We start from the raw sequence: 21,118 nt of genomic DNA on the forward strand, positions 1-21,118 counted from the left end.
CTCACCCGTGACCCACCTGAGGGTGCTCCCGTTTCCCCAGGTGACGGTAAGGGCATCGTCTAAAGTTGGGTTGTGACGGCTCTCGAGTTTTCCTGACTCCCAGGGCGGCGTTACTAGGGATTGAGGGGGAGAAGAGGGTTCCTACAGGAAGAGTCGAAGCCTGCCACATCTAGTCCCGACTTTGCCAGGTCTTGCACAGTAACCCCGGGGCCAGAGCTGCTTCCTCTCGGTCCCTGGGCTTCCCTTTTCCCAACGCCCTCCCCAGCTAGCTTTTGGAAAAGAAAAAGATCCCGTGAGCCCCTTGTGGGGCAGTCCCTGTGTCCGAATTGACTATTTACCGCAACCATTTTTGCCAGGCTCAGTAAGTTAAAAGTTGTATCATCTCTGTTGTTGAACCGGATGAGTAGGGCGTGAAGATGATGCTGTCGACGGGTGGCATTTAGAGGCCGTCTCTTTTGCATTCTTGCTGTCAAAAGCCGAGGACTTGTTTTTTTGCCCCTTTAGCCAGTGGGAGCGAATCCTGCATCCCTCCGGGAGGCTGCTTAGATTCCCTCCATGTTGCCAGTGGTGCATCTGGCTCTTAGGCCTCCAGAGGCGGCTGCTTTCCTAGGATTTAAATTTCGGTTTGGGGGAGGGGAATCAGTCACTCAATTGTATTTGTCATTCATTCAATTGTATTTATTGAGCACTTACTGTGTGCAGAGCACTGTACTAAGCGCTTGAGAAGTACAAGTTGGCAGCATATAGAGACGGTCCCTTCCCAACAACGGGCTCACAGTCTAGAAGAGTGCTTGTCGAGTGCTCACTGGGTGCAGAGCCCTGTACTAAGCGCTTTGGAGAGCATAGTGCAACAGAGTTGGTAGACGTGTTCCCTGCCCACAAGGAGCTTGCAGTCTAGAGAGGAAGAGGGAATCCTTCCTGTCCAGGATGTGCAGTTGAGTTGTTTTTCCAGTAATAGGGAGGGTTTGCACAGTGCCATCCACACTCTATCCGAGGCCTGGTCCTAGGTAGTCAGTAGCTTCCAGTGCAAGATGCCTGTCAGGGTGGTGACGGCAGCCAGCGGTCACAGGACAAGTGAACAAATGTCCAGAGCATGCATTGTCATTGAGTGGCACTCCAGCTGTCTTTCTGAGGGTGATGGTCTCTCAGCTCCTTGCTAAAACCAGTGGAATGGAACACTTTAGTCAGGTGGATATGTCTTGTTATAGAAATGGGCATGTGTTTTGTTTGTTTACTTTGGGTTTTTTTGTTGTTGTTCAATGGGATTGTGGGGCGGTGGGAGGACGTCTACTACTTTGATAACCTCCCCACCACAAGAAGGAAGAGGGGAAATTGGAGTTGTGCCCTTTAGAGGGCCGGTGGGGGATGACAGAAGGGGAAAGGGTTTTTGGCTCCCAGGATCACCTCAATTCTGGGGATTTGGGAACCTCCAGGAGGCCTTCCCAGACTGAGCCCCTTCCTTCCTCTCCCCCTCGTCCCCCTCTCCATCCCCCCATCTTACCTCCTTCCCTTCCCCACAGCACCTGTATATATGTATATATGTTTGTGCATATTTATTACTTTATTTTACTTGTACATATCTATTCTATTTATTTTATTTTGTTAGTATGTTTGGTTTTGTTCTCTGTCTCCCCCTTTTAGACTGTGAGCCCACTGTTGGGTAGGGACTGTCTCTATATGTTGCCAACTTGTACTTCCCAAGCGCTTAGTACAGTGCTGTGCACACAGTAAGCGCTCAATAAATATGATTGATTGATTGATTGATTGGGAAACTGCGTTTCAGAGTCCCGAAAGTGTCTGCTCCAAGAGCCAATAGCTGTCCAGGGTGGGAAGGGAGGGAGGGATGAGCTTTTGACTTTCTCTCCTCCCTCCAGAAGCCTCTTTGCGAAGTTAACCTGGGTGGCATCCCCTTCTACTGCCTCTTCTGCCTCACAGCCCAAACTGCCGGCATGGTGGCGGAGCCGTGGTATGGAGGAACTTGTTCGTTGCCATGGATACAGCAACCGGCTGGTGCGGGGCGGGGAAGCTAACACAGGACTGTGTTTGTGCGTGTGCTCACGCACACGTGTGAGCACACGCGCTTCCCTCCCACACCATGTGGCACCAGGGAACCAGCAGCTCTTCTGACCTTTCCAGGGACGAGAGAGAAGAAATTGGGTTAAGCAGGGTGGGGTCAGCCCAGCAGGCTCTCCATAAGCCAGCTCCTTTTGGGAGCAGGCGTGCGCTCCACGCCTACCCTGGGTGGGGTTCTGGGGGCTCAGCCCAGCTCAGATTTGGTCCATCTGCCGAACTTCGCGGTCCAACTCCCCCCGGACACCGTCGATTCGTGTGAGGGCGAAGGGCTTTCCAACACCCTCAAGCTTGTCCCTGAAAGAGAGTCTGATTCCCGGAGTGGAGCAGATCTCTGTCTACATGTTTTGTTTTGTCGTCTGTCTCCCCCTTCTAGACTGTGAGCCCGTTGTTGGGTAGGGACCGTCTCTATATGTTGCCAACTTGTACTTCCCAAGCGCTTAGTGCAGTGCTCTGCACGCAGCAAGCACTCAATAAATATGATTGAATGAATGAATAAGTTGACCAAGCTGCCCTAGGAGGCTGGAAAAGAGCAACACTCCAGGGAAATTGGCATTTGAATGTCCTCTTTCATTTTGGAGGGAGAGCATTTCTCTATTCACCCATCTTTTCATCAGTCCCTTCCCCCCCCACCCCGTAACTTCTCTGCCTCAGTTCCCTCATCTGCGAAATAGCAGTTTAGTCAGTACCTGTTCTCCCTCCTTTGTAGACTGTGAGCCCCACATGGGCCCTGATTATCTCTCTAAACCCCAGCACTTAATGCAGTGCTTGACACATAGTAAGCTCCTAACGAATACCAGTTATTATTGTTTCCCCCCGCTCTGCCACCACCTAGTTCAGGAGGGATCAGGGCGGGGAGATGTCTGTTTTGCAGCTCTGCCCAAACCCAAGTGAGCCAGCTCGTAGCTGACCTGAACTGGCCCCAGAACCCATGGATTGAGCACTTGCTCTTGGGAGGAATGGGTCCAGTGGAAACAGTTTTGGTGCCTGCTGTTACAGAAAATCAGGACAAGTCTACTCTGGTCCTGAAGTGTGAAAAGCAGCGTGGCATAGTGGGTAGAGCATGGGCTTGGGAGTCTGAAGGTCATGCGTTCTTGTCCTGGCTCCGCCATCTGTCTGCTGGGTGACCTTGGACAAGTCGCCTTTCTGTGCCTCAGTCACCTCATCTGTAAAGTGGGGATTGAGGCTGTGAGCCCCACATGGGACAGGGACTGTGTCCAACCTGATTTGCTTGTATCCACCCCAGCACTTAATACAGTACCTGACACATAGTAAGCTCTTAACAAATACCACCATCATTATTATTTTTAACCCACACATCTTTGCTGGGTTTTGGTAGTGGGTGGGCAGCCTCGGGGAGGCCCAAAGAAACTGGAATCCCCATGGATTGAAGCGCTCGGTGCAGTGCTCTGCACACACTAAATGCTCAGTAAATGCCGGTGACTGGTTGAATGAGGCTGCTTTGAGTCAGGCGAAGCGTCACTCCCGGGCTCCCTCCTTTGTGTGGCCCTCTCTGGAGCCTTAAGAGCCAAGAGGAGTTGGAAACCCTGGTGGCTCCTCCGGTTCCTCAGGGAAATGGATGGATGTCAGAGTGAACCCAAATGTCTCCCGCTGGACACATCTGTCTGGGCTTTGCTCTGAGTGTCCCCTGGGCTCCTGAGGCAGAGATTAACATGATGCTAAGTACATTATGGCTTTCAGGCACCGAGGGAGAGCCGGGGATGGCTTTTTGTTCTGTTCTCTGTCATTCTGGGTCACTTCTTCCCTTCTCAGGCTGACTCGGGCTGCTCCCGTCACGTCTTTGTTCTGCACGTCTCTTGCCGCCGGCCCGGTTCAACCGCCCTGCCACAGGGTGGGCAATCGGGGCGCTTCTCAGAGCAGGCCAGAAATGGGCCTACCTCCTTGCCCTTGGGGGAAGTGGGAGAAGGAGAGGTTTGGATCCAGTCCTGGGTCAAAATGGGGGATTGGCCAAAGGAAGTGGGAGAAGAAATCCTTCTGATCGTTCCCCACTGTCTCAGCTCCAGGCCGGCTGGCTCACTTTCTATCTGCTCTGTTATTCTTCTTCCCAAAATGCCCTTCAGCCTTCTTGAATCCTAGCAGAGATGACTGTTGCCCGGCAGCACCACTGCTCAGGGAGACAGGGTGTGAGGGAAGAGCCCAAGCCCCATGGAGGATAAAGAAGTTCCCTCAGCCATATATTTTTATTATTTTGAGGGGCCCTGGGGATGGCAGTGGCCCTGAGACATCCCGCAAACCCCCTCATCGGGCCTCGCTCACAGAATGAAGAGCCCCCCGTGCTCTTTCGCACAAAAGCGGGGCTTTGGAAACAGCCCTGCCAAGGTACATTGAGAGCCTGGGCATTGGGAGAGATGGGGGATTGTCATCATCATCTTCATAGTAACAGTGGTATTCAGGAGAGCAGCGTAGCCTGAGGGAAAGAGGAAAGGCCAGGGATTCAGAGGACCTGCCGTGTGTGAGTTTGGGCAAGTCACTACTCTGTGCCTCAGTGTCCTCATCTGGAAAATGTGGGTTCAACACCTGATCTCCCACCTTACTTAGACTGCGCCCTGTGTGGGCCAGGAAGTGGGTCTGACCTTAGTTGCTTGTGTCTGCCCCAGCACTTAGAACTGTGTTTGGCCCATAGTAAATGCGTAACAGATACCGTCATCGTTATTATCGTTAAAGAGGGTATTTAAGTGCTTACTCTGGGTAGATACAGAATATGCAGATGGGACACAGAAGTGGAGTCCTACGTTCCAGTTCCACTCACTTGGTGAACTGCCAGGTGGTTCTGGCAGATTGTGGGGCCAGAGAGTTCTGGAGGAAGCCGCTTCTTTCCCGGAGGTCTTGTCATTTAAGGGCTGGGTGACCAGGCTGAAACGACCTGCCGCCTCGGTCTGGCATCGCTCCCGCTGGCTGTCCTCCCTGTTGAACTATCTGAGAACTTTCTGGACCCTCTCCCCTCTTCTCTTCCTCCCTCCCCGCGCAGGGGAGAGAGAAGCAAGCACTATCCTTCTAATTTGAACAAGCAGAGGGTGGAATGGGGAACTGAAGTTGCTCTGTTGTTCACTTGTATTCACCCTTCCCATCTGCGCGGGGCCATTTGACCCCGTAGAATCAGCTTAGTCAGCTCAGAGGCTCTTGGAAGTCTTTAGGATCTGGCCGTGGCCAGAGCCCAGAGAGGTAGCACCCGCGAAAGGAGAAGGACCATCATTTTGGGTCGGGGTCGGGGGGCCTTCCTGCCGTTCAAGGGATTTCTACTTTGTCGCTCAAGACTTCTTAAAGGAGTCTTACATGCTTACTGTGTCCAGAATATTATACTTGGGAGAGTGCTTGGAAGAGTACACTATAACGGAGTTGGTAGATATGTTCCCTGTCTACAAGAGGCTTACACACGTCCATGTCAGAGCCGGGATTAGAACCTAGGTCTTTCCTGCCACTCAGAGGATTTCTACTTCTTGGAGGACGGTAGAGTTAGGAGGAAGAGGGAAGCTTCAAGGTGCAACTCAGGGACGATTCCTGAAGCTATGAAGCTAGATGATTTTATTATTATTAATAATAATAATTAATAATTGTGCTTTAAGCCTTTGCGATGTGCAAAGCACCGTATTAAGCACTAAGATACACGATAACCAGGGCCTTCGTGGGACTCACAGTCTAAGGAGAGAGGACGGGTATTGAATCCCCATTTTGCAGATGAGGGAACTGAGGCAAAGAACAGTTAGGCGACTCGCCCAAGGTCAGTCTATCAGTCAGTCATTTGCTGAGCGCTTACCCTATGCAGAGTGCTATATTTGGGAGAGTGCTTGGAAGAGTACAGTATAACAGAGTTGGTGGACACGTTCCTGTCCACAGCAAGTTTTCACACAGGTCCATGGCAGAGCTGGGATTAGAAGCCAGGTCCTCTAACTCCCAGGCCTGAGCTGTTTCCACTAGGCCACAGTGCTTCTCTAAAGGATTTTAAGAGATCATTTAGACTCTTGCCCCCTGCTTCCAAGGAAGACTGCAGCCTTCTGACATTCCACTCCCCAAAAGCCTTTAAGGAGTAAAATTGCTGATTTCTGCCCCAGGTGAGAGCGATTTCTGTCAGCCGTTTCTCATAACCCCTGGTTTTCCCAGTTTTGTTGAGACAGCCACTTCCCGGTGTCCTCATATTAAATGCTTTCTCCCCCTCTAGACTGTAAGCTCCTTGTGGGCAGGAACGCGTGCACCAGCTCGGATGCACTGTACACGCCCAAGCGCTTGGTACACTGCTCTGCACACAGTACTTGTTCAATAAATACGATTGATTATTCTCCACCCCTTTGGGATGGCTTTTCCCCTTGACCCAGCTGGGCCACACCGAAACCTCTTCCGGTGCCCCATCCCAAGTCCCAGATCCAGAGTCCTGGCTGGGAGCGGCAGGGCCCGAATGCTGCAGGTGAGATAAGGCCTAGATGACGAGTCCTGCCGCCGAATCTCCTCCCCTCGCCCTCTCACCGGCCGTTACCACAGCAACACACCTCAGAAGGGCGGGGCGGCCCACTTCCTGGGGGGATGGCAGCGTGGAGGGAGAGAGAAGGAAGTTGACGCAAGTGCACCTCTCTCGCCCGCTCTCTTTCCTTCTCCCCTTCTTGTCTCTCCCCTTCTCCCCCCACCCCCTGTTTCCTCCCACCTGGCTGCGGTGAAGTGCCCTGGAATTGCCCTTCCTGGCAGCGGGGCCCTGGGCTTCTGTCTTCTCCCCTCCTTTCTCTCCGCCTCCCCCTCCGCAACCCCCGACCAAACCCAGTCTCTTGCTGCTGGTGGTGGTTTCGGTTGCGAAATAGCCGAAGTCGCTCAACTTGGCTGCTGTATTACCTCTCTGGTTGAGGAGGTGGTGGAAGGTGTCGCCTGCAGAGCGGAGCTAGGGTGTGGGCCCGGCTGGCTCCCTCCCTCCCTCTCTCCCTCCACCCTGGGCCCTGACTCTTCCCCGGCCTCTGTACTTTGCCCTCTCATCGGCTGGCTCTGCACTGGGCCCCACCGAATGGAAGAGGCCGTCGAGCCGGGCCCCTTGCTCAGATCGGGTAGGTTTCCTCCCTCTTTCACTCCCCCCACGCCCGCCTCGACCCTCTGTGAGGGGTCTTGGGGGAGCGGAGTGTGCTAAGGGGGTCAAGCCAGGGGGAAAAGCCTCAGAGAATAAGGAAAGGGACGAGGTGGAGGGAAGAGAAGTCGTGTCTGTCAGAGAGGAAGATCCACCGAGCGTCTTCCTGAGAGACCGCAGGCCAGGGTGTCACGGAGGGGCCGAGGAAGGGAAGGACGGCTTTTACGCCGGAGCCGTGAGGCCGGTGGCCAGAGCGGAGAGCGGCTGCAGGGGGATGGGCGGCAGGGGCGGTCAGGGTTCTGGGTAGCTGGGAGTTGTTCAGATTAGGCACCACTCTCACTGGGCCCTCGAAAAACCCCATTACCTCTACTAGGAAGGGGAGACAGTGGTCATGAAAGCTCAGAGCCACCAAGCACCGGACCAGCTGCGGAGGACAGGGGGGTTAGTCCACACCTGATTGGAGATCGGGGCTCCCGGGAAGCGTGGGATACGTAAAAGTCGAGTGTCCTCTTGTCCTGGGACGGTGGGTCGGGACCTTCCCTCTGAGAGCCCCTCCCCCTCTGTGCTGCTCACCTCTTCCTACCTCAAACCTTTTGGGAATGATTGCCTCCTCACCTCCTAACCTCCTCACTGTGCCTCATCCTCGCCTGTCCCGTCGTCGACCCTTGGCCCACGTCCTACCTCTGGCCTGAAATGCCCTCTGCCAAACTAGCGCCCATCCTTCCTTCAAAGCCCTACTGAGAGCTCACCTCCTGCAGGAGGCCTTCCCAGACTGAGCCCCCCTTTTCCTCTGCTCCTCCTCCCCTCCCCATCGCCTCTACTCCCTCCCTCTGCTCTACCCCTTTCCGCGCCCCACAGCACTTGTGTACATTTGTACATAGTTATTATTCTATTTATTTTATTGATGATGTGCAAACCTCTATAATTCCATTTATCTATTTTGAGGCTGTTGACGCCCGTCTTCTTCTTTTGTTCTGTTGTCTGTCTCGCCCTTCTAGACTTTGAGCCCGTTGCTGGGTAGGGATTGTCTCTATCTGTTGCCGAATTGTGCTTTCCAAGCTCTCAGTAGAGTGCGCCGCACACAGTAAGCGCTCAATAAGTATGAATGAATGAATGCCTTCCAGTCCCCTCCACCGTCCACTTCTCTCTTTTTCCCCTCCCCTTTCCTGTCGAGCCGTACTTGGTGCCTCAGAGGCCTTCCGTGAAAGAACCGGAGAATAGAAGTTCTAGATTCCACCCCAGGCGAGGGCTCTTCAGGGAAGCCTGTGCCCCTTGGGCATTGGGAGAGAGGCGCTCCCTGCGTGCCAGTGTGCCCGAGTCAAGGCCTGTTCCCTTGGGGTGGGGCCGGCAGCCTGGCGCCCTGCCTGTGCCCGGCTGAGAGATCCCGGTCCGACATTCCCATTGGACCACGCTTTCCCTTCTTCCTTCTTTCACTCTCTCCATCTTCCTTGTTCCCTGAAGCTTTCCAGCTGCTGGCTGTGGATCACGCCCCATTTTCTTTGACCAGCCAACACCGTCTTCTGGGCCTCGAGTTCACTGTCTCTTTCTTTTCCCCAAGTTCCCTTCTTTCCCTGTCACCCATGGTCTTGGGAGCAGGTCAGGGGCTGGACCTTGTATCTAAGGTGATGAGAGTTCCCCAGGGCTTCTCCGGACGGGTGTCTGGGTCCAACGGGTTTGGGAGAGTTGCGAGTCCTCCCAGTAACAATAATAATAATAACAATAATTGCTTTTGCTAAGCTCTTCCAGGTGCCAAGTGCTGGAGTAGCTAAAAGGTCATGCCTGGCCTATAGTAAGCACTCAACTAATACCATTATTATCATCAGGTCGGACACGGTCCCTGTCCCACACGGGGCTCACAGTCTATTGGGGAGGAAGAACAGGAATTGAATCCCCATCTTACAGATGAGGAAACTGAGGCCTGGAGAAGTGAAGCGACTTGCCCAAGTTCCCACAGCAGGCGGGTGGCGGAGCTGGGATTCGAAGCCAGGTCCTCTGATGCACAGGCCCGGGCTCTTTCCACTACGCTGCTCTGCTTCCGCTTCCCCTGAGCGGAAAAGAGATCCCGGGAAGTAGAGGTGGGAGGAGACGAGCCCCTTGGAGAGGTGCAGGCTGCCAGGGGTTGGGATTGGGTCTGCGTGAGGTGAGTAGCTGTGCTTTGTCGTGTGTGTGTGTGTGTGTGTGTGTGTGTGTGTGTGTGTGTGTAGATGGGGGGCAAACCCGTCCCCCACCAGCCAGAGCAGCTGGGAGGAAGTACTCACTCTTGCCCCTCTTGAGCACCAGCCAAAGTGAGAAGGGGTTTTGGTTCCTGCCAACAGGTGGAGACCGGCCCAGAGATAATAATGATGATGATAATAATAATGATGGTAATTGTTAAGCGCTTACTATGTGCAAAGCACTGTTCTAAGCACTAGGGGGGATACAAGGTGATCAGGTTGTCCCACGTGGGGCTCACAGTCTTAATCCCCATTTTACAGATGAGGGAACTGAGGCACAGAGAAGTTAAATGACTTGCCCAAAGTCACACAGCTGACAATTGGCGGAGCCGGGATTTGAACCCCTGACCTCTGACTCCAAAGCCCGGGCTCTTTCCACTGAGCCACGCTTCTTCTCATATTCCATCCCCCTACCTTTCCCTCACGCGGCCCAGGTTGTCCACCCCGATTTATCTGGCCTCTTCTACAACTTTGCTGATGCTTTCCCTGGGGCAGGCTGGGAGAGGAGAGTATTTTTGGTGGGTTTGTTTGGTGGGCAACAACTACTTACAGTACCTGTGCGGGCCTCTTGTCTTCACCGCGGGGCGGCCACCCAGGCTGCCCAGCCTTCCTCTCTCCATGGGGCAGGGCCCGGAGGGAGTGGGCAGGGCCGGCCCAGGAAGGAAGGGGCAGGGACAGAGGAGGAAGTGGTGGATGATCTCAGCGTGGGTCATGGCCCACTCAATCAATCAGTTGCATTTATTGAGCGCCTACTGTGTGCAGAGCACTGTACTAAGCACTTGGGAAAGTACAGGATGGCAGAGATGGCAGACATATTCCCTGCCCACAATGAGCTTATAGTCTAGAGGGGTCCTGGCCAATACGAAGCCCAGGTATGCCGAGGACAGCAGTGGCTACCCTTTCATCCAGCAGTGTGCCAACCGACTTTACCCGCTTGTGGCCAACACCTGCCTGACCCCCGACTTTGCCGTGGGCCCCGTGGGTTGGGCCAGGCCAAGGGAAGATGTGCTGGTCTCCCCCCCCGGATCTCTTCCGGCAAACCCCGTGCCAGCTTGTTGGCCCCCGGCTCCGCAGCAGAGTCCAATCGAGGTCAGCGATCAGCGAGTGGAACGGGCAAAGCAAGCTTTCGAGGCGGGGGCTCCGGCTAGGGGAGGGGCCGACAGCTGTTGGGACAAGTCATGAAGCAGCCGAAACCAGGGCTTCCCGCTGTTCCGATGCTTTACGCCGGGGGATTTCGAGGGGAACCCGGTTCTCTCCCGCCGATTATGCCCTCTACCCCTCTGATGTCCTGGCACCCTTTCACCTGGACTTTACCTTTGGCAGGGGTCCAGAGGTTGACCAGTTTGGGTTTTATGTATTGATGCCACCCGATCCCAGAAGGGCTCCCCAATTCCCGGGACGTCCTGGAGTTGGTATTTGCATTACTCTATTTATTTATTTATTTATTTATTTTACTTGTACATATCTATTCTATTTATTTGATTTTGTTAGTATGTTTGGTTTTGTTCTCTGTCTCCCCCCTTTAGACTGTGAGCCCACTGTTGGGTAGGGACTGTCTCTATGTGTTGCCAACTTGGACTTCCCAAGCGCTTAGTACAGTGCTCTGCACACAGTAAGCGCTCAATAAATACGATTGATGATGATGATGGGGGGTGGTGGTGGTGGTGTGGTGGGCGGGAGATGGGGAACTCCAGTTGAGCAAGGAGCAGTGACGTCCCTGCCCCCTTATTTCTCTATATCTGTTTCTGGGCTCGTAGCCGCCTCTCCCGTGGGGCTCTGGATCTTGGTCTCTCATTGGCAGGAGGAGAGGACCTGGTTGCCATTTAATGGCTGTATACCTCCTGCACGCTGACAGTGGCCGAGGCAGGAGGAGAAGCAGCGTGACTCAGTGGCAAGAGCCCGGGCTTGGGAGTCAGAGGTCATGGGTTCAAATCCTGGCTCCGCCGCTTGTCGGCTGTGTGACTTTGGGCAAATCACTTCACTTCTCTGGGCCTCAGTTCCCTCATCTGTAAAATGGGGGTGAAGACTGTGAGCCCCCTGTGGGGCAACCTGATCACCTTGTATCCTCCCCAGCGCTTAGAACAGTGCTTTGCACATAGTAAAGACTGAGCCCCTTCCTTCCTCTCTCCATCCCCCCCATCTTACCCCCTTCCCTTCCCCACAGCACCTGTATATATGTATATATGTTTGTACATATTTATTACTCTATTTATTTATTTATTTATTTTACTTGTACATATCTATCCTATTTATTTTATTTTGTTAGTATGTTTGGTTTTGTTCTCTGTCTCCCCCTTTTAGACTGTGAGCCCACTGTTGGGTAGGGACTGTCTCTATATGTTGCCAATTTGTATTTCCCAAGCGCTTAGTCCAGTGCTCTGCCCATAGTAAGCGCTCAATAAATACGATTGATGATGATGATGATGATAGTAAGCGCTTAATAAATGCAATCATTAAGGAGCTGTTGGAGCCGTGCTGGCCCCCCTTGTGAGGATTGAAGCTTGCCTACTAGACTAAGCTTGTTGTGGGCAGGGAATCTATTTATATTGTACTTTTCCAAGTGCTTAGTACAGTGCCCTGCAGACAGTAAGTGCCCCCATGTTCCCCTCAGCGGCAGTGCCCTCCCACTCTCAGGCATGTTAGGAGAGTGAACGAGGCAGCATCTCCCCCAGGCGAGACTCCGTTTTCTTGAACATTTTACTGATTTGGGGTGTGGGGCAGGGGCAGAGCGTGCCTTTTTCCCCCAAGGTAAACCATCTCAGGAGCCGAGGTTTCGGGTAAAACATTGGAGGTCCTTGCAGGCAGGGAATGGGCCTACCAACTCGGTTACATTGTACTCTCCCAAGTCCGTAGCACAGTGCTCTCTCACCGTAGGCCCTCAATAGGTGCAGACATTTGATTTTAAACCCTATAAATGCTGGTCTCGGGCAGCCAACCCCTTCCGTGGCCCCTTTCTCTCAGAAGATTTCCCCTGAGCAAGCCCTGATGGAGAGGTCCTGGGCGAGTGGGTTTGTAGCTCCTTCATGGGCCAGCAAAACATCTTGGCAACACTTGGGGGATGGTCCTTAGGTCTGATCGGGTCATTTGCATCTCAAATGTGATGTGGTAGTTGCACCTCAGCCTATAGGAGTGGCAGGAGGGGAAGGAAGGAGATCTTTTCTCTGCGGGCAGGCCTGCGAGAGACTAGAAAGTTGCTGCTAGAAAAAGGAGTGGCCAAGGAGGTTTCCTGTCTGTCTCTGGGTGTGTCTGGGGATCCTGCGAAGTGGGCAGAGGTGAGAAGAAGCGGGAGTCCTTTGGCCTCTGCAGTGGATTGGCATTTGGCATAAACCCTGTGGGGTGTGGGTGCCAGGGGACTGGAAACCGCCAGCTTTCCGTTGATCCACCCGGTTGGCCGCCCTACCCTCTAGATCCTTCAGGGCCTTTCCGCCGTGGCCGTTCCGTCCCACCAGGAGATCGCGAAGGGGAATGTGAGTAGGGAAGGTGGGAGGTTTTGATGACCAGACTTGGGGGTTCCGCTCTCGGCTTTGCTGCTCGAACCCGGGTCCCCCGGCTTCCGGGGCCTCTCTGCCAGGCCTTGACGTGGGCGACCTCCCTCCAGGCCTCCCTGCCGTCCTCTGTGCGGACCGCTACAGTTTGGGGTTGGTGGTATTACCTTGGGCAGCAGGATGGCCTGGCGGATAGAGCACGGGCCTGGGAATCAGAAGGATCTGGGTTCCAAACCCTGCTCCACCATTTGTCTGCTGCTGTGTGACCTTGGGCAAGTCACTTCACTTCTCTGTGCCCTGGTTCCCTCATCTGTAAAATGGGGATTTTGACTGTGAGCCCCTTGGGGGACAGGGACTGTGTCTAACGTATCCCAGTGTTTAGAACACTGCCTGACATAAAGTAAGCGCTTAACAAATACCATTATTATTATTATTATTATTATTGGTGTCCGACTATGAGGAAGAGGCTATTTTTTATGCCCTGCCTGGGCTCCTGCTCAGCCTCGCTGGCTACTAGGCCAAGTGTTGCCGCTGTGATTCAGGCAGGCCAGCTCTTCGTGGAGTGGTGGGGAGGACACACGGACCAGCACAGACTCAACTCTGCCGGGCTCACACTGTCCCCCCAAGCCTTTCGGCACTGACCAGAAGGTTGGGCTGACTGTACCTTGGGGGCTCCTGGAATTTAGGGAATAATAATAATGATGGCATTTGTTAAGCGCTCACTATGTGCAAAGCACTGTTCTGAGCGCTGGGGAGGATACAAGGTGATCAGGTTGTCCCACGTGGGGCTCACAGTCTTCATCCCCATTTTCCAGATGAGGGAAGTGAGGCCCAGAGAAGTTAAATGACTTTCCCAAAGACACACAGCTGACAATTGGCAGAGCCGGGATTTGGAGTCAGAAGGTGTTGGGTTTGAATCCGGGCTCCGCCACTTGTCTGTTGTGTGACCCTGGGCAAGTCACTTCGCAGTGCCACGGTTCCCTCATCTGTAGAATGGAGATTAAGACTGTGAGCCCCTTTCGGGGCTTTTGAGGTTGCTTATATCTATCTCAGTACTTAGTACAGTGCCGGGCACAGAGTAAGTGCTTAACAAGTACCACGATTATTGTTGTCATTATTATTATTATTATTATTATTATTATTATTATTATTATTATTATTATTATTGACTTGAGGCTGGGGTTCCAACCAGGGAGTTTGAGAGGTGGACAGTGGGTCAGGGCCCCGCAAAGCAAATGGGAAGGAGTGAGCCGGTTTGGGGCTCAGTTGAGGGTGCCAGCTTTCATTTTGAGTATGGAATGGTCTTGAGGGTAGAGTTTTGTAGAGATGGGGAAAGGAGGAAATGGAAGAGGAAGGAGCATACTGTGGGCAGGCAATGTGTCTGCCAACCTTGCTACATTGTACTCTCCCAAGTGCTTAATACAGTGCTCTGCACACAGCAAGTGATCAATAAATACCATGGGTGGATTGCAAAGGGAAGAAGAGGGGAAGGGGAAGAGAAAGCCAAAAGAGCCAAAGGAGGAGCACCTACTTCTCCTAAACCTCACTTCCTGTACCCGAGCCGCTTCCTGCTTGACCCACCTCACCCCCACCCGATGATAATAATAATAATGATGATGGCATTTGTTAAGCTCTTACTATGTGCAAAGCACTGTTCTAAGCTTAAGGGTGATCAGGTTGTCCCACGTAGGGCTCACAGTCTTAATCCCCAGTTTACAGATGAGGTAACTGAGGCCCAGGGAAGTGAAGTGACTTGCCCAAAGTCACACAGCTGACAAGTGGCGGAGGCGGGATTAGAACCCATGACCTCTGGCTCCCAAGCCCGGGCTCTTTCCACTGAGCCACGCTGCTTCTCAATGGTACACGCAGCTCCGGATGCCCAGCTTCCCCCAGGAGAACCCGCCAGCCCGTGTTGGCGCCGTGAGGCCCCCAGGCAGCCGGGGCCAGGGGGTAGAGCTGCCAACTCGGCTCCTCGCCTGTGATTCCCACTGTTGGGTAGGGACTGTCTCTGTATGTTGCCAATTTGTACTTCCCAAGCGCTTAGTACAGTGCTCTGCACATAGTAAGCGCTCAATAAATACGATTGATGATGATGATGATGATGATTCTTTTTCAAAGCCAGGGGAGGGGCAGGCTGGTCATGCCACCCTTCTTACCCAAAAAACTGAGACTGAAATGCAGTGGCATCCCCCTTCCCTACCTCGTCCACTACACACCCTGTGATAGGGCCATGGACGCCACTGTCTCCATGTGGTGGGTGCCAAGGATGGGGTCTCAACGCCTGAAGTCCCCAGGAGGATATCAGGCCAGGGGAGCCTCGCCCCTTGGCAGCCATGAAGCCGCTGAGCAAACTGCTCAGAACAACCCAGTCTACTCCTCTTTCCTCCTTTCTTCCTTTCCTCCCTCTCTCTCTCGGTGTTGATTCTCCTGCGAGGTCATTGGCCAAAGGGTTGGAAAGACGAGAAGGCAGTCAGTGTGTCTGCCTGAGGCCTGAAGGGTGACACGATGAGGATGATGATGAGCACCTGCCTTTCTTCTTCTGTCTGTCCCCAGCAGCCAGCCCTGGGACCGCTGGACTCCAAGCCCGGCGGTAAGTCCAATATGCTGCGGGGCCGCAACTCCGCCACTTCCGCCGACGAGCAGCCCCACATCGGCAACTACCGGCTCCTCAAGACCATTGGCAAGGGGAATTTTGCCAAAGTGAAGCTGGCGCGGCATGTCTTGACCGGGAAAGAGGTGAGTGCCCACGGCAGGGAGCGCAGGGTTAGGAGGGACGTTTCGTGATGATAATGGTCGTCGGTTAAGCACTGGCCACGTGCTGAGCACCGTACTGAGCGCTGGAGCAGATACAAGAGAATCAAGTCGGACAGAGCCCCGGACCCACAGCACGCTCACAGTCTAAGTGGAAAGAAGAACGGCTATCGAATCGCTGTTTTACAGATGAGGAAATCGTGCCCGCGGCCACACGGCTACAGATGAGGCCCAGCCGGTCCGTGCTCTTTCCACCAGGCCACCTGCGCGGCAGCCGTGGTTCATTTTGACCGGAAAGAGCTGGGGGCCGACCAGTGAAGGTCGTAAAGGGTGGGGGTGGGCCCGAGTCCTATGTCGAATCTGGCCTTGAGAGATCAAAATCCAGTCTCTGAAATCTCCTTTCCGTTCAGGTGGCGGTGAAGATCATCGACAAGACCCAACTCAATTCCTCCAGCCTCCAGAAAGTAAGCAGCAGCACCACCCATCCCCAGCGCCGCCCCCTACCCCTTGCCCTCTCTCTTTCTCCCTCCCTCCTTTGGGGGGTCTAATTTCATGGCCCTCTCCCCTCTTCTGGCAGCTTTGGCTCCCGGCTTCAGCATTCAACTGCAGGACAACCAGCCCCTGCCTCAAGATCAGCCCCCCACCCAGCTGGTTGGCGGGCTTCCTGGATCTTAGGTCTTAGTGGGGGTGTCACTAGGCCAATGCTCCCTCTGGGCGGGTTACTCTGGGCCCCAGGGATCCCGCTGGAGAGAGGGAGCCCAGAGGAAGCCTGGAGCAGGGCGCTGGGAGAAGGTGGAGGGCTCGTTTTTGAAGCCCCACTGGACTCCAGGCCCTCCGACGGTAGGGTAAACGTTGAGGATGTGGGCGCCGAAGTTTATTCCGAGTCCCTCGCTTCCTAGCCCAGGACCTCACATTATTTGCCAGCTACCTCATAAATCAGACTGGTCCTTTTGTTCCCTCGCTCATCTCATTCGGGGTTGGGGTGTTGGGCGGGGGGGAACTGTGGCTGACAGAAGAGTGCCAGGGAGGGGGTTAGTTCAACCTAAGAAACAGTGACAAGTCAGTGGGAGCACGAAAGGAAGGGAAGCCAGCTTTTTTATTTGTAAAAAGGGAAAGCTTGCCAGTGGCTGGTTGTCGTAGCAACCCTGGAGCCGGGGACTCTCTGCAGGTCCTAACAGTGGAGGAGGGAGAGAGTCTCTCCCCCTCCCCCTTTCTCCCCCCCTTTTCTCCTTCCCTCCCTCTCTCCCACCCTTCCCCCTTCCTTCCTCTGTCTTTTTCTCTGTCTCTGTGTGTGTCTCTTTCCCCTTCCCCCCCACTCCCAAGTACCCCCAGCAGAGAGAGTTTCTGATCTTATGAGCCCCATTTCCCTTGGGTCCTGGCTGGTAGCCCCAGTGCCACTTAGACCTGTCCCTTCCTGCCGCTCAACCCTCAGGCTTCCCCCGTCCCCCCTCCTATTTGGAGTTTTCCCCGAGTCTTTCTGGGAGAGAGGAAAAAACAGAGAACCATTCTTAGGCGGTTGGCTCCCAACCCTCTCCAGCATGTGTGCCTTCAGCCGGAGGAGAAGTCAGTCGCCGCCCCAGTGACCGCCAGAGACTTGGATCCAAGTTCCCACTTTTGGGCCTGCCCGGGCTGGACATTCCCCATTCCATTGCACCCGCCCACCCTGGCCTGGGATTTTAGTCAAGATTTGCTCTCCCTTCAGCAGTGGCTCTGAAAGAGAACTGCAAGAAGCGAATGGGAGCCAGGGGATGAGAGCTTGGGAACCAGCTCGCTGAAGGCAGATTTGTGTTTTCCCCTTTGGGGGCTCTGGAGCAGGGAGCTCTGGAATCAAAGCCTGAATCTCTTGCCTCCACCTTAGTGCCCTGGATTCTTGCACCACTGGAAAAGACCTCTCCCTCACCACCCCTTCTCCCCCTGCACTTTTAATTTCTTCCCACCCCTTTCCCCCCACCCCCCATTGCAGTGTGTGACTTTGGAGCCCCAGTTTCTGTTTCCCAAAGTGAGCATGCATGTGGGGGTGGATTTGATTAGAATCGGCATAAGCTATATATGTGCAGGAGGAATGACTTCCTCCATAACCAGACCAGGGAAGAGGCAGCTGGGTTGAGGGAAACTGACGATCCTTCTATCTCCCAGGAAAACCCTCTACCCCAAGAGGAAACAGCTCTCTGGAGAAGAGCCCTCTCTTTGGAAAACCCTCCTTTACTCCCCTCCTAAAGCAAGCCTGGTCAGGGCGAGGAAACTCCCTTTGCTTAGGTGCGCACACATCCACCCACTTTCCTATCTTTCTTGTGTCCAGCTGCTTGTGCTCTTTTATTTCCCCTCTCTGAAAATGATTTTAATGTCCTCACCCCCCATAGACTGTCAACTCCTTGTGGGCAGGGATTGTGTCTACCAACTCTATTGTACTTTCCCAAGTGTTCAGAACAGTGCTCTGCACACATAAGCACTCAGTATATACCATCAATGATTGATTGATATATTTCTTGCTGCCTTTTAAGAAACCTGGGGCCTGTGCTCACCAAACCAGACCCTGGTTGGGCAGATCGAGAGGCTTTCCGGACACTTGGCCTCAGGGCAGGAAGTTGGAAAGGAATCCCGTTGTCCTCTACCCTCACCCCAGCTTCATCCTCAGTCTCTCCTTTTCCACCTATTTCATTCAGCCATCTGGCACTAAAGTGAAGGAAAAAGAATGAGTGCCACCGGGCAAGGGAGAGCACTGGATTTATTCATTCATTTAATTCATTCATTCAGTCGTATTCATAGAGAGCTTACTGTATGCAGAGCACTGTACTAAGCACTTGGAAAGTACAGTTCATCAACAGAGACAATCCCTACAGTGTAGAAGGGGGGAGACTGACAGCAAAACAAGTAAACAGGCATCAATAGCATCAATATAAATAGATAGAATTATAGATATATGCACATCATGAATAAAATAAATAGAATAATAAATATGTACGTGTGCACACAAGTGCTGTGAGGAGGGGAGGGGGGTAGAGCAGAGGGAGGGAGATGGGGTAATGTGGTGGGGAGGAGGAGCAGAGGAAGAAGGGGGTCCTAGTCTGGTGGCCCCAAGAGGGGAGCCAGGACGATGGTATGAGTCAGTGACGCATGGAACAAAGGGTAACGGTAGGGGCAAGAGTGACCTTCAACTTCTTTTTTTTTGCAGCTTTTCCGGGAAGTGCGAATAATGAAGGTTTTGAATCACCCCAACATAGGTGAGAGCGAGTACCCAGTCCCCTCTCCCGCAGAAGATCGCGTCCCAACTGCAGTTGCCGTGGACCACCGCCCCCGATCTTACTCCTCATCCTTGCCCTCTGACCACCCCCATCCCCCACAGCACCAACTCAGCTCACGGTTCCACCTTTCCCTCTGGCTTACTCGGCTGTCTGTAGTGTGGACAGGAGAAGCCCATCCCTGGACAGGCGGGGAAAAGAAATGGGCCATTGCAGGTTGGGGTGTGGAAGGGGGAAGGGTCCCCTGCTGCCTCAGTGACCTGCTGCCTGGTTTTCCTCTCTTGCAGTTAAATTATTTGAAGTGATTGAGACGGAGAAAACACTGTACCTTGTTATGGAGTATGCTAGCGGAGGTGAGAGGGGCTGGAACTCCCTTCCTTTCCTTGCCCTTTCCCTTCCCCCTCCCCAGTTTGCCGGCCCACTTCCTTCACCCTCTGGGGCTCTCTCTCACCGCTCTCTCTTTCAGGGGAGGTGTTCGATTACCTGGTTGCCCATGGCAGAATGAAGGAGAAGGAGGCTAGAGCAAAATTCCGCCAGGTAAGTTGGCCTTCTGCTTTGGCCCTGGGGCCGCCCATCCTTCCTCCCCCCCAGAAGCTTGTAAGAGGGGCAGTGGGCTTCTGGGAGGTCCCTGTCACCCTGTCACAGGGCGGCAATCCCAAAAGAGTCACAATTATTGAGCACTTAATGTGTCCCGAGAACTGTACTAAGTGCTTGGGAGAGTACTACATAACAGGCACATTCCCTGCCCACAACGAGCTTATAGTCGAGAGGACTAGAGTCCTAGACTGGCCCGTAATGGCAGATGGGGAGGGGGAACCTCTGGACTCACCCTGCTTCCCCATTTCCTTTCCAGATAGTGTCTGCTGTTCAGTACTGTCACCAGAAATTCATTGTACACAGAGACTTGAAGGTATGTGCTTTGGGGAAGGTGGGTTTCTGGTCCTCCATCCTTCATCATAATAATAATGATGGTATTTGTTAAGCGCTTACTATGTGCAAAGTACTGTTCTAAGCGCTGGGGAGATAACAACATGATTGGTTTGTCCCACGGGGGGCTCACAGTTTTAATCCCCATTCTACAGATGAGGTAACTGAGGCACAGAGAAGTGACTTGCCCAAAGTCCCACAGCTGACAGTTGGTGGAGCTGGGATTTGAACCCATGACCTCTGACTCCGAAGCATCTTCCTGCTGTGTTTGTGGGATGAGCACATGTCGCAGTTTTTTGTATTTATCGTAGAACTTGTGCCCCACTGCAACCATTCCTTCCCTTGGTTGCTCCCTTGTTCCCTTGCAGCCCTCGCCACCCAGGACCCCTAAAACGTTTAGTGCAGTGCTGTGCATACAGGAAAAACCACTGAATGATTGGGGTTGGGGATTGGAACTGGAGTCAGGGGCGGGGAGGAATGGTCTGAAAAGGCGCAGCCACCCATCCCTGGTCCCTTTTTGGTCCTTCCCCGGGCACATTGCCCGCAGCTTCGTGGGGGGGGTCACTGGGGGCCCAGGTTGTGAGGGAGCTGGCGGGGGGGCCCGGAGAGACGTGAGCAGGGAAGGAACAGGGGTCATTGCAATGCAACAGCTTTTCAAAAAGCTGTGGGAGTGGGGTTGGTATGTGTGGGAGGGGCGGGGAGTTGAGAAGATCGGAGTGGCCACTGAGACTAGGAGGCATCACCCGAGTTAATGCCGGGCGCAAAACCTAATGTGATGACATCACAGGCAGGCAATTGTGCCAATTTCATGCTATCATAGAGCAGTTTTTTGGAGAAGGAATCCCCCTTCCACTCCCCTTGGCCCTCCAGGCTTTCATGTGCTCCTATGTGCTCCAAGAGCTTTGACATTCTCCTGCTGGGTGGAGCGTGATGTCTGGCTCACGAGCTGATGCAGAGAGAGGCTCAGGAACCAAATTGTAAAAAGGACATAAATGTCCGGTTCCGTAGCAGGACCAGCTGGGGAACAGGCCAGCTGCAAACCAGGCTGACCGGTGGGAAATTGAATGACTGACCCCTGCCCTCGAGAGAGATAGAGGGGAAGACGAGATAGAAGAAAAATACAGTGGACCTGTCTGGGCAACAGACAGGACATGCAGTAGTCAAGGCAGGATATTCTCACTCTCATTCAGCCCGCACATTCAGATCCTGTAGATTCTACTTCCACATCATTTCTAGAATCCTCTCCAGCCAAACTGCTGCCAGGTTAATCCAAACACTTATCTCCCACCTTGACTACTGCATCAGCCTCCTTGCTGACCTTCCTGCCTCCTGTCTCTCCCCTCTCCAGAACATACTTCACTCTGCTGCCCAGAT

The 21,118-nt window shown here is 53.6% G+C and overlaps 1 protein-coding gene across 9 annotated transcripts in view; it reads left to right on the top strand.

The window, feature by feature from the left end:
* MARK2 (microtubule affinity regulating kinase 2) overlaps nucleotides 1-21,118 on the top strand; it is an 86,178-nt gene that overhangs the window by 50,382 nt on the left and 14,678 nt on the right. For 6 of the 9 annotated variants that reach the window (XM_038764100.1, XM_038764102.1, XM_038764103.1 and 3 more), the window contains exons 2-7: nucleotides 15,381-15,563; nucleotides 15,989-16,042; nucleotides 18,751-18,799; nucleotides 19,105-19,170; nucleotides 19,284-19,354; nucleotides 19,671-19,727. In XM_038764100.1, the coding sequence (XP_038620028.1) occupies nucleotides 15,381-15,563; nucleotides 15,989-16,042; nucleotides 18,751-18,799; nucleotides 19,105-19,170; nucleotides 19,284-19,354; nucleotides 19,671-19,727 (480 nt within the window). Of the gene's footprint in view, nucleotides 1-7,092; nucleotides 7,113-15,380; nucleotides 15,564-15,988; nucleotides 16,043-18,750; nucleotides 18,800-19,104; nucleotides 19,171-19,283; nucleotides 19,355-19,670; nucleotides 19,728-21,118 lie in introns of those variants that run through there. The other 3 variants (XM_038764101.1, XM_038764104.1, XM_038764105.1) reach the window with 2 other exon arrangements.

Source organism: Tachyglossus aculeatus, chromosome 22, assembly GCF_015852505.1.
Source record: "Tachyglossus aculeatus isolate mTacAcu1 chromosome 22, mTacAcu1.pri, whole genome shotgun sequence".
Taxonomy (NCBI): Eukaryota; Metazoa; Chordata; class Mammalia; order Monotremata; family Tachyglossidae; genus Tachyglossus; species Tachyglossus aculeatus.